Source organism: Chelmon rostratus, chromosome 23 (genome assembly GCF_017976325.1).
Source record: "Chelmon rostratus isolate fCheRos1 chromosome 23, fCheRos1.pri, whole genome shotgun sequence".
Taxonomy (NCBI): domain Eukaryota; kingdom Metazoa; phylum Chordata; class Actinopteri; order Chaetodontiformes; family Chaetodontidae; genus Chelmon; species Chelmon rostratus.
This window is the reverse complement of record NC_055680.1, coordinates 4944453-4956840: the sequence shown is the minus strand read 5'-3', so window position 1 is coordinate 4956840 and position 12388 is coordinate 4944453. Positions and strand designations below refer to the sequence as shown.

Genomic DNA, 12388 nt, shown 5'->3' with positions numbered 1-12388 from the left:
ACAAATGCACAGAGGAATCGTCCCGGTGGAATCTAATTACAGCAGCGGAAAAAAAGAAGAAAAATCAGCTGATGAAATGACAAATTGGTTACATTTGTAAATGCAAACTTTCTCCCTTTTGTCATTTCCCTCTTGTCCCCCGCCCCCCCCTTTTGCATGTGCTCTTGTGTGATTCCCGTACACAACAAACAACACAAAGATTTTTTTTGCTTTTTTTGACATTTTCAAACAGGAGTGGACGGATTATCGGTTGAGGTGGGACCCCAAGGAGCAAGACGGGATCGAGGTGTTGCGTGTCCCCTCGGGGAAGGTTTGGCTGCCGGACATCGTCCTCATCAATAAGTAAGCGCGAGCGCTGCGCTCACGTTGGCATGAATTAATCAGAAGCAGAAAGAGCTGAGGGGAGGAACCGTTCGGCCACTCTCCTCCATGTTTTAGATTTTTAGTTTGCGGTGTGGGACGGCTCCTTCCTCCTTCCTCGGCCCTGAGGGGCTTTTTGTTTTGGCCCTCCCATACATGCTGATGAGGCTGTTCCTTGTGTGACAGAGAGGAGGTGATGCTGAAGCTAAGTCAGGGTTGTAAATCATAACCCTGCAGTGGTCATGAGTAGATCTGCAGCTGGTATGACTTCAGAGACCTTATAGAAAAAAAATAGTTTTTTTTTCTTTATGTACATAAAGACAAATATAGAAACAAATTAAAAAAACATTGGGTGGAGTGGCAGCAGATTGTTTGTGGTATGATGGAGCCAGAACACCATACAGCTGCACCCAGTGGACATACAGCCCAGTGCAGCCCTTATGTAACAGAAAAACCCTATGCCACAGCGTTAAATTAGAAAATTTAGATACTTAGAACAGTGAGTGCAGCCTTTTTTCTTTTATCCACACACATACCCCCCCATTACCGCCGCTGTAAATATCCCCACCGCTCCATTCATCAACACTTTATAGGCAATTAAGCAGCATGGCTCCCTGAAAACTGAAGTGATGGCACCGCTTCAGGCCGGGAGGCACACAAATATGTGCACGCAGGCAAAGGCGAAAGCGTGAGCTCCCTTCTCTGTTTGTGTGTGTGTGTGTGTGATCAATGCTGGTGATTCCAGCGGCGGCGGCGGCGGCACCTTCACGGGCACGCAGTTTTAGGAGGGCCCGCTTTAAGGACACAAGCTTGAATTAGCAGAGCCATAAAAGCCAAACACAGCCCGCTGACAGACGGCTAAATCTGCGTCTAATTGATGCGATGTCTTTGTTGTGCACAGTGTTATGAGCTTAACGGCCAAAACAGCTCTGTGTACATCCAGCATTAGTGCTGCACTTAGAAGCGTCCCGTGAAATGTGTCGAGTCCCTCCATTTCGTCCGCGCCAATTAAAATGTCTTGCAGCACGGGACTGCAGCCAAGCGTTGATGTGGTCTATAGCGGTGGTGAGAGAAGGCAAGGAGCAGCGCGACTGCAATAATCAGACGTACGAGATAAAGTTACTGGGCTGTTCCTCGCTCTGACCGGAGCTTCACCCTGCTTTCCTTTGCTTTACTGCAAAGCGCGAAGAGGCGGGAAGGTTGAGTGAGGAGGAAAGGGGATGACGTGAGACGAAGGCCTCACTGCGAGATTCAAACGAGCATCTCTGGTTCTGCCTTCGCTCCAGTTAACGCTTGGTTAAGGTCAGGGAGATCACGGCGGGTTGATTGTTGCAGGAAATAGGATACAGAGAGCGTTGTAGGTGCATTGCACACCTCAGAGGTTTTGCAGCGCGATAACAGTACCATCCTTCTACACCTTCTGTAATAGCAATACACCTTCAGTGGGTCAAATTCTGTATATTCAATTATTCTGTGGCTGCAGTCTGTTACATCTGAGAGGTGAAACAGAGGGGACAACAGGAAACCACAACCACACAACATGTAGTCCACCTGCAGTGAGACCGGCAGGTTTGGGTGTGTGGCCTCAGGTTGTGTGGTGTCATGTGCATCTTCTGCACAGTAACGTGCAGGTAAAGAGGAAAGAACTCCAATTCTGAATTCATGTTTGATGCAAATCTCTGTTTGCAGCAACGACGGGGTGTTCGATGTGGCCCTCCACGTCCATGTTCAGGTTTACAGTAATGGCAGAGTCACCTGGACTCCGCCCGCGCTCTACTGCAGCTCGTGCGGAGTTAAGGTGAGCGTCAACACGCAGAGCTTGAATTGTTCCTACGCTTTCCACGCATTGCCCTCCACCTCCTCCTTCGCTCTGACTCCTGCGACATCCCCGTTTGCTCCTCCAGGTGACATATTTCCCCTTCGACTGGCAGAACTGCACCATGCAGTTCCGCTCCTATACGTACGACTCGACGGAGATCGACGTGCAGTACGCGCTGGACTCAAGAGGCAACGAGATCAGGGAGATCCAGCTGGACGAGGCCTTCAGTGGTGAGATGGAGCTTGAATGGGGGGGCTTTTATCTACTACTGACGTTGTTGTAGTCCTGAGGGGGATCTGTTCCCTTGAATGATACCATGAATTACTTCTCCGCTCTTTTTAATTTTCTCCCATGAGCCACTTTATGCTTGCTTTTGCTAAATATTTGAACCATAGTCACAGGAGTGTTCTTCCATGTTTGCACTTTTGTTTGGACCCCTCTTGCTTTTTGCAGAGTTGTAGTTGTGTGCTGCTGTGTCGCTTTGCTGATCTAAAATTCCCCAAACGTGAACGTTTGTCCAGAGAGCGGCGAGTGGCACATCAGACACAAGCCAAGCCGGAAGAACACAAATGACGATCAGTATGAGGACATGACCTTCTACCTGATCATCGAGAGGAAGCCTCTGTACTACGTCCTCAACATCATCCTCCCGTGCATCCTCATCACCATCATTGCCATCTTTAACTTCTACCTGCCTCCTGATGCAGGTATGCCGCCAGTGCAGAATGATGCATACAAACCAGTTTATCATGGGCTAAAGCTAAAGATGTGTGTTTCACAGTTTCCACCTTGATGTAGCTTCAGTTGGGGTTACGCTGCTTTATCATTGCTCTCTAAAACTGCTAATGCTGTTTCCTAATTGTGTTTGTGTGGTCAGGTTGAATTGGGCAATCACAAATTTGTCCAATTACTGGCACATAGAGATTCAATTTCAGATTAGATTGTTGTTTCCCATGAATCGATAACCTTGAAAATAAAAACAGTAGAAATCAGCCCCACAAGTACTGAAAATAATTAGCTTTAGACTGGACTCTAGACTAGTCTGCATGTGTAATCAGTGTGTTCACCACTGCACTGCAGCGTGTTGTTTGCACAATTAACTCAAGGTCCAGATCACTGCAAGAACTGACATTTGGAGAAATGTGCTCATGCATCTGAAAAGTGAGCAAAGTGTTTAAAGGTTTCATTCATTTCAAATTGTCCCAGTATTTCTGAAGTTTTTTGACTTTATACCAGTTTAGATGATCAGATGAACACATTCATAGCATTTACTGTAGTCAGAGTGCTGCCTCAACCTCGACACACACTTGTGGAGAATTGTCCTCATCTTAACATTTCCACACTCGCCTATGGGGGATTTAACAGTGACCATAACACAATACATGACAACATATGAACACAACACATGCGACTCTCCAAAAAAAGGGCGATTGGTGTCATTTTTCCTTGTTTTGTCCTGGAGTGAACCTGGAATCAGACATGTTGGCCTCATGTAATGACTCATTACAGCTCATAATACAAGGGACGCCCTTTAGCCTATATCTATATCTATATCTATATATATTAATGATACATGTTAAAAGAGCAAAATGAGAACCTTTTGACAGACTTCTTGGTGGCTTGTCAAACAGTCTCTCAGGGGGAGTTTGGACACATGGCCCTCAGCACAGCTCATCATCCTGGCTACGGCCCTGAAGGTGGCGCCTCCTTTCCCCGCCCCTCTGATTTTCAAATCTTTCACCCTCTGCTTGGGGGGCCTCTCAAGGTCTCTCCACAATCTGCAGACGTGCACGCTCGCTCATAAAGTACGATCCTCCCCTCTGACTCGGAGACAGGCGAAGGACGTTAAAGTGGCAATCCGTGAGAAACATTTTCTGTCACAACACTGCACTGCGCTTCCCGCCGATCACCTGTCAGCCTCTGACGCGCTGAACGTCGCGGTGATGCAGTGTGAGGAAGTGAGTGAGGGAAAGTTACTCGCTGTGGGAGCATGCGCTGCTCTAATGCGCATCAATCTCTCATTACCCACCGACTCTAACCAATCTGAGGTAAACACAGCTTGCAAGTGACCACTGAATGCACCTGGGAGGCCGCGCTCTATCGGCCAATCAGCTTCACTTAGAGTGGGAGATGAATTTTCCATTAGAGTCATTACCGATGAATTACATGGACCAGCTGCTGCTAAAATAGTGGATCTCACTCGGTTGAAGGAGGAACAAACCTTGTCCTGTTAAAGCTAGATGAGTCAGGCAGACTGATTGTTATTTTTGTCAACAAGAATGAATATTGAACACTTCCAGCAGCTTCCCTGAAAATGAACTGATATAAAATAATGGAAGATCGCCACATTACGTACATTCTATTCATTTTTTCCCCCCACCAGGAGAGAAGATGGGTCTGTCTATCAACGTGTTGCTCACCCTCACCGTGTTCCTGCTGCTGCTGGCTGATAAGATCCCGGAGACGTCGCTGGGCGTCCCCATCATCGTCAACTACATCATGTTCACCATGATCCTGGTCACGTTTTCCGTCATCCTCAGCGTGGTCGTCCTCAACCTGCACCACCGCTCACCCAACACCCACCAGATGCCCATGTGGGTGCGCAAGGTGAGGTCCCGCGACATATGGGGGGGCTCTCCTCCTTTCGTTCATCCATCATGCGGGCACTCATCACCTCCATAAGTGTAGCACAGTGTGGCCTTCGTGTGATGTTAATTTTTGTGGTAATTTGGTGCGACGGAGGCAGATGTAGTTTATGTTCAGGCAGACTACTGGGTGAAGTCCTCGACACCCTGAACATGTTATAGCATTAACCTACATCGGTAGCCGTCGCCCTCTCTGTACATTATGTGCAGCTAATTACAGGCCTGAGCGGCGGCTCCACGCTTTGCCCCAGATCATGTCACGCTTTCCGGGAACATTCGCCTCCGAAAGGCTCATGGGCGGGTGATTTGCGTGGTTTAATGGAACTGAGCTGCTTGGTACTGGATTGATGGGAGGAAAGAACATTACAGGTTCTGCTTCTCTTCACTCCTGCTCTTCAGACCATCAGTGTCATGAGATGTGGAAAGGAAAGATTTGGGCGCCGAGCAGGAGTAGATGGAAATTTATGGAGGCTCAGGTACGTATTTATCTCAGCCTTGACTCGCTTTAAATTAGCAAAGAATGAAATGACAACTTGAAGTGTGGAAGGGGTCACCTGCAGTGACGAGCCCACAGAGATCAGCCCAGTCTGCAGTTCCCTCAGCTGTGGTGTGGTGTCTGTGGTGAACTGCAGAATCCATCCATCCATCTTATTCTGAGTAAATATGAATCATCACTGACAAATGGCATCTATCCATACCACTAATGCAATAATTATATTCTGAAAAATATGAGAGAAACTGACCTTTCGTCTCAGAGCATTATTATGCTCTAATGGCACCACTTCCAAGCCAAATTTATCTTCATATGTGAGCCAATCAGCAGGAGACACATTTTTCTCTCTGTTTGCGTCCAAAACCTGGTGCACATTGTGCTGTTTTTTCCACGACACATTCTTCACCTCTTGGCCTTTGGGGACAAATCTATTGTCAGGAAATGTACAGGTGTCAATAACACCTCCCCTCTCCGGTCGTCCACACTGCTAAACCGGAAGTGACAGACTCCTCGAGCCGGCGCAGTGAAGGCGCCTGTAGCTGGGCTGCAGCCATTGCCACTTGTGGTGTAAACTCATTTGAAAATGACTTTTGTCCATATGGTCCATGTGCATCTCCACCAGGGCTGCAGAAAAGGCAACTGTGCCCCTCAGGCCTGAGTTTGGGTGTCAAATGCAGCCTCGATGGCTTCCTTCTGCTCCTCAGCTCCTCCGGCTCAGCCTTCGGATGCTGTGATCCGCCCACGTAGGCGGAGCGGCGGCGCTGGCTGAGTTACCAAGGCAGCCATTGTTGTGATATAAGGCCTTTTGTAGATGAAGCGTGGCTCTCCGGGGTGCAGTTTTCTCTCTTATATTCCCGGCTCGTGATACGCCATGATGTGAAATCTAACAGACGTCGCGTGGATCAGTGAGAAGGATGGGTTCAGTTTTTCAGCAATGCAGACATTGCAGCATTTCCTGGATCCAATTATATTTGAGGAGGTGTCACAGGTGGAATATTCCAGCACAGAAGCAGTGGGGTGCACAGGGAAAAGGTTTGGCTAACTATTAATTAATCAGATGAAGTGGAACGGCTTCTTAGAACCACACCTTGAACCAGATCAGATTTTTGTATTTTATTGAACACTCAGTTTTCATTTATTTGTTATTTACCAGCAGTCACATTTTAATATGCATACACTGTGTTTCATTACAGAAAAATACGAAGCCATTTAAAATCTTAAAGTCTTACAAGCCTTCACACAATCGAGCCGCCTGTTAATGAACGGCTAAAGCCGTAATGGCTCTGAGTGTGTCGGAACAACCAGCGAGGAGACCGAACATTTTGTTCAATCGTCTCAACACAGCGGAACATCACGCAAGTCCCGTTCAAAACACGGGAAGAAAGAACTGACTGCTTTATGAAGGCAAATACGACACGACTGATGATGTACATTTTCAAATCAAAAAAATCCTGTCCTCACCTGAACCCACCACGCCTTCATCGTCCCCTAAGTTAGCGTCCTGGTCGGTCTCGGAAACTGTGTTCGGTTGACCAGACCAATGAGGGCTTGGTCTACTCAGTCTCTTTTCATTGACTCGTGGTTTGATCGTCTATGCTCTGTGCTGCGATCATGCCACATGTGTGTGTAGAGAACAAGTGTCGCTGTGTGCTGGGAGAATGTGGCCGTATTTGATCTGCCATAGAGGCAAAATCACCCTTTTTCCTCAAAACTATGAAACAGGTCAAGCTGCTTCACCTCACATTATATTCTCCATTTGTAGCCGCAGTGCACAGTGCCGCCCTCGCCAGGGGGCTTTCATTGACATCAACCTGTCAATACAGGCAAGCCAGGAGTCGTTCCAAAAGACGGATATCCAAGCACTTCAGAGCAGATAAAAGAGCCATTTACAGAGGCAAACAGCATTTATGATATTGATCAAGACTAACATCTGCCCCTATTATTGGCTGTTTTATCTTCAAGTCACATTCCTCTGGTGTTCTCTTCAAAGGTGGCTCCAGTCTGAAAAGTCCAAACTGATGGCTATTAAAAAATACGATTCACTTGCTTTTTCTCAGGTTGTATCAAACATTTAATGCGATCCAATCGGACACATGTGGGAGATGCCCAGTGCAAATACAGTCCTTCACAGAAGAGCTCCACTGGAGCATCCAGAGTTGATGGTCTTTGCTCAAGGACACCTTGAGAGTAGACGTTGAGGAATTGGAAAGCGTTACCCGTTCGGTTCCCCCACCCACATTATTCAGCAGCAACTGTTCTCAAAGGTTATCCCTCTGCTCTGTTCAGCCTTTTCACTCATTTCTCAGCCTTAATAGGCAAATACGGGGCAAGTACGCACGTTTCAGCTGCGCTATAAATCATGAAGCAGGAATCCAGGCAAATTGATTGATGGAGGTCTGGAGGAGCCAACAAGCTGCTGACTGAAAGAGGAAAGCACAGTTAAAAACCTTCAGTTTCCCAATGTGGTTTTGAGTCATAGGAGTATACATGTTTGGAGGTAACTCTCTGCTTCTCGTCACACCTTTCCTCTCAGATCTTCATCCACATGCTGCCTCCTTACCTGGGCATGCTGCGGCCAAAGGTAGAGACCCCCCTGTCCCTGGAGACCATGCCCCGGCGAGAGAAAAAGATCATCACCGTCAGCAAAGCGGCCGACGAATACTTCATCCGCAAGCCCGACTCCTCCTTTCTGTTCCCCAAGCCCAACAGGTGAAACCGGACCCGCTCTCAGACCCGGGTCAGACTGGAGGTCTATCAGTTAGTGCTTGTGATTGTTTGCGTTTTGGTCTGCATACCTGTGTGCATGTTTGAAGGTGTGGAAAGTAAACCTAAATATTTTAGATAATTCTTGGAAATGAGTCTGTGCAGCGGGTCGTCTCATTCTACATAAATGCACTTTACCACAGCGCTCACCTCAAATATGGAAAGACACACACCTGCATCTAAGTTGTTGTCTGGAATAAGAAATGACAGTGATGCACTGTGGTGTTTTAGGTGGCTCATTGCTCTGCTCCAGGCTGCACGAAAGGCTTTAACGCAAGGCAAACACACTTAGACATGTCCCGTGTCCTATGTGTTAATGTCACATATCATTTTTAATATGCTTGCAGTGAAAACTGCACATGCCAGAATCCAGTTCTAGTCGTTTTTAAAGGTGTTGCAAAGTAAGAACTGATCAGAGAACACCTTTTTTAGGAAACGCTGGTGCTCTCAGATAGAAACTTGCAATATTCGGACCTGTCGGGTCGCTTTACAGAGCGCCACCCCTGAGGCTGTTGAGCAAAGAGCTGGATTTAGGCCACTGTTGGCACGCAGACTGTGCACACTCGAACTAACCCTAGTCTCTATTCTGTGGACACAGGAAACGGGTGACCTTGCTCAGGTGAATTTGTTTGCATTGAAACCAGCTGCTATGTGACATCCTTGACTAGCCGGCCTCCCTGCTGCTCCGTTAACGCACGCCGAAAACCCTCCTCGCCGTCTGAGCTGTCGCTGCCTCTCTCTCCTTTGCCTCCCGGGAGAGCCGAAGTGCGTCCAGAGGGGAAGGCCGGAGGCGGAGAATCGTTGCTAAAACAATAATGACCCGCACAAATCGGCTCTGACACATTAGAGTGGGACGCTGCGTGTTCAGGTGAAAGAACGGGTGACAGGAGAAGGAGGGGGGGTGCTCTATTAGAGCAATTTGATGAGACAGCAGGATCTCTCTTGAGCCCGCACATACACACACAACTTCTTAATTGGGTTTAGTGCATGTCTTGGCAACAGAGGCAGCCAGTTTTAGTTGAATTAGTCTCCTGAACAGTCATTTACTTCTTGCTGATGAAGTGCTACTTTGAGACACATAGGAGGGAAAAGGGAAGAGGGGTTATGAGGCCAAATTGTGTCTCTCTACCTCCCTCTCTGATCTGTATATATATATATATATATATATATATATGGAGGCTCCACCTCTCTCAGGTCGCAGCCTCCTCGCCCGCCACACTCACAGGAGCAGCAGCGATGGCAGCGCTGCATTGTAAACCCCCAAACTGCCGCCCTGAATACCAAGCAGCCCTCCGCTCTGCCCCGACTCTCCAGTTTCATGTTTTCCAGTTAAAAACACAGTGTCGCGCTGCCCCCTGGTGGCGAGCTGTCTGACCTGCAACTCATCTCGGCTGGAGGATTTTTTTTTTGTTTTTCTCAGGATCTAAAAAATGTACGTGGATGAGGTGTTTAATATTTGAGGTGTTTCATAAGGAAACAGGTGTTTGTAAAAAGCACAGTGCAGCTGTCCTGCAAGGAGAATAGATAATTTATCTGAGCCTAATGTTTGTTTGGGCAAGGTCATAGTGATGACCTACAGTAGTTGAGCACTAAGGCCTTAATTAAAGGGGAATGATGCTCAAAATTAAAAAAGAAAAAACATCATCTCTGGTTAAATAATGTTTAATCTTACTTTTACAAACATTTTATTCAGGTACTCACTGCTTTTGTATAAAATATGATGAAAAAAAGGCCTTAAGCTCTTATTTTCTTTTAAAAAACAGCCTGTTTGATTATATATAGACAGACTGAAAACATGAGAAGAGTGACTTTGTTTGACTTAGTGATGTTGATTGTTTCCTCAGATGTCTGCAACTACTTTGCTGAGTACGGTCTCATCATAACCGGCAGACATGATGGTAAAGCCTACAAAAATATGCACTACGATCAGAATTATGCTTTAATTTCAGAGGCAGTGTCATTTCTCAAGCCAGAGTCTTAGCTGTGACGTCCTACAGAGAGAATCGTCACAGCATTAGAGCTCTGTGTCTGGGAAGCAGCTAGCGAAAGTCCACGTGTCATTGCTCAAGGGCGCTCTGTACGAGCGTGCGTGGAAATGCAGCGGGGAAAACCAGAGCAGACAAGGTTAATGAGCAATGCTTTGAGTTTCTTCAGGAGCCGCGTGCTAAAGCCAGACTTCCCAAAGAAGAAGGCACACATGCATATTTGACCCTCAGTGCTTGATTTGTGGCTTTATTTGTTTTTAATGGTTTTAATAAAGAGTGAAAGCAAAGTTGACCTGCTGTTAGACCTGTTGTGAGTGACAGCGACCTTCTCCCAGCTTCCCCCAGCGACTGCTGGCACACTGTAGCAGCAGACGGTTGGTCACTGAGGGCGACAGGTAAACACAGAAACACACACACACACACACCAGCCAGAGCAGCCCAGTCAGCAGATGCAGGGCGGCGACTCCCACACTGGCAGAGCGAGCCCGGGGAGCTCCGCTGACCTTCTCTTTATTCCTCTCCGAATGACAGAAGGGTGCAAAGGAGACGTGCAGCCTGCCTCATAAACGCTCGACTATTTTACAGCTTTTAATTAGCCCGGGCCGACATCTGCTCGCACGTCGCCACGTTCTGCAAGCTCTTGTGGGCTCGTTTGGCCTGGTTGTTGACACTTGGTGTGCACTCGCTCCATTTCTCTTGAATGGATCCTGAGATGCATTCGGTATATCGAATGTTGTACATCATTATAGATATCTTCCTGTGACGTGTGTGTGTGTGTGTGTGTGTGTGTGTGTGTGTGTGTGTGTGTGTGTGTGTGTGTGTGTGTGTTGCTGTGTAGGTTTCACCCTGATGGCATGTGTACAGATCTGAGGAAGTTCATTGACGGCCCCAGCAGCTACCTCACGCTGCCCGAGGAGCTCAAGTCAGCCATAGAGGCCATCACGTATATCGCCGAGGCTCTGCAGGCGGAGAAGGACTACGAAGCTGTGAGTCATGCACTTCCATCTTTTCTTTATCCCTTTTTAAAGGACTGTTTTTGTTCCATTTGGTCTTTTAAGTACTTGGTTTCTAAACTCTGCCCTGTTTTTTCTGTGTCATTTCCTGCTCCTTCCGTGTGTCCCCTCTTTCGCTTCCAATTCCTCCCTTCTTCCTCGTCCACTCTGCTCCTTTCCTCCTCCCTTTCATCCATCCATCCCTCCTGCAGCTGAAGGAGGACTGGCAGTACGTGGCCATGGTGGTGGACCGCATGTTCCTCTGGATCTTCGTCGTCTTCACCACCGTGGGCACCTTGGCCATCTTCGCCGATGCCAGCTTCAACCACACACCCACTGACCCCTTCAAATCCCCCTGAAGCAGTGGGACACTTGATTTTCTTGAGCTGTACCCATCCTGGTTTACCACCTTAGTAAGCAGGAATGAAGAAAGTGCTGTATTAAACTGCCAAATGATCCTCTGGGTGTAGTTTACCATCGGGCCATTGTGACAACAACTGAGAAACTCTTATATATCGCTTGTTTGTCATCTGATGTCTCTTATTTGCCTTTAGTGTAGACAGTGCCAAAGGCTATAATCCACCTTGAAAATATTTCAAAATCATATCAAAATGTAATTTCTAATGCAACACTTTATCTTGTGATCTTAACTTGAACCCTGTAAAGCGTGAGTCCTGTGTAACCAGTTCTTCACCCATCCTGCACCACTGCTTCAAGACCAGAGTTGACACAACGTGAGGAAATCATGTCAAATTTTGGACATTAAACTTGAACAGAACGACTTGTATCATACTCAAATGTGTCGTTTGAGTAGCTGCAGCTCGTCAGATTGTGTATTAATGTGAGGTTTTGTCTGCACTCAGGCAGAATTTGCTAGTAAATGAATGTATAACTTGAGGTTCTCAGTACTGGTGCCTTAATCACATGAAAAAGGTTTCTCTTGATATGCATCATGTAAACTAGCCAAACCTGTGCAAGGGCATTGATAATTGCATGAAATGTACCAACCAAGCCAAAGTTAGCGTACCTAACATGTGCATAAATACAAACCTAAGCTACTGGAGTGTTTCTTGTGCATTAGCTACCTCGAGATGTGAAGAGTGTGGATCCAGTGTTGGATATTCACATGTGGTGTTCACACATAAACACCGAGACAAACCAGATGCTATAATGAGCAAGCTGTGTGCCTTTCATTTCCCTCTGTCAGAATGTGCTGGAGTGTAGTGCATGCTTTGCGGGTATTTCTGCGGCCGCAGTAATCCTCTTTGTATTTCCGGCCCGGGTTTTTGCATGGGGGATATTCTTATGCTGGAGTGCAGCATGCCAACTCA

The 12388-nt window shown here is 47.1% G+C and overlaps 1 protein-coding gene across 1 annotated transcript in view; it reads left to right on the top strand.

Annotated features, from left to right (window-relative positions):
* The window catches only part of chrnb1 (cholinergic receptor, nicotinic, beta 1 (muscle)), a 16971-nt gene extending 5555 nt beyond the window's left edge, over positions 1-11416 (top strand). Inside the window, exons 4-11 of the mRNA XM_041965283.1 lie at positions 233-342; positions 2050-2158; positions 2265-2409; positions 2701-2886; positions 4563-4786; positions 7851-8026; positions 10904-11051; positions 11270-11416. Of these exons, the coding sequence (XP_041821217.1) occupies positions 233-342; positions 2050-2158; positions 2265-2409; positions 2701-2886; positions 4563-4786; positions 7851-8026; positions 10904-11051; positions 11270-11416 (1245 nt within the window). The remainder of the gene's footprint in view (positions 1-232; positions 343-2049; positions 2159-2264; positions 2410-2700; positions 2887-4562; positions 4787-7850; positions 8027-10903; positions 11052-11269) is intronic.
* Positions 11417-12388: the final 972 nt, after the last annotated feature.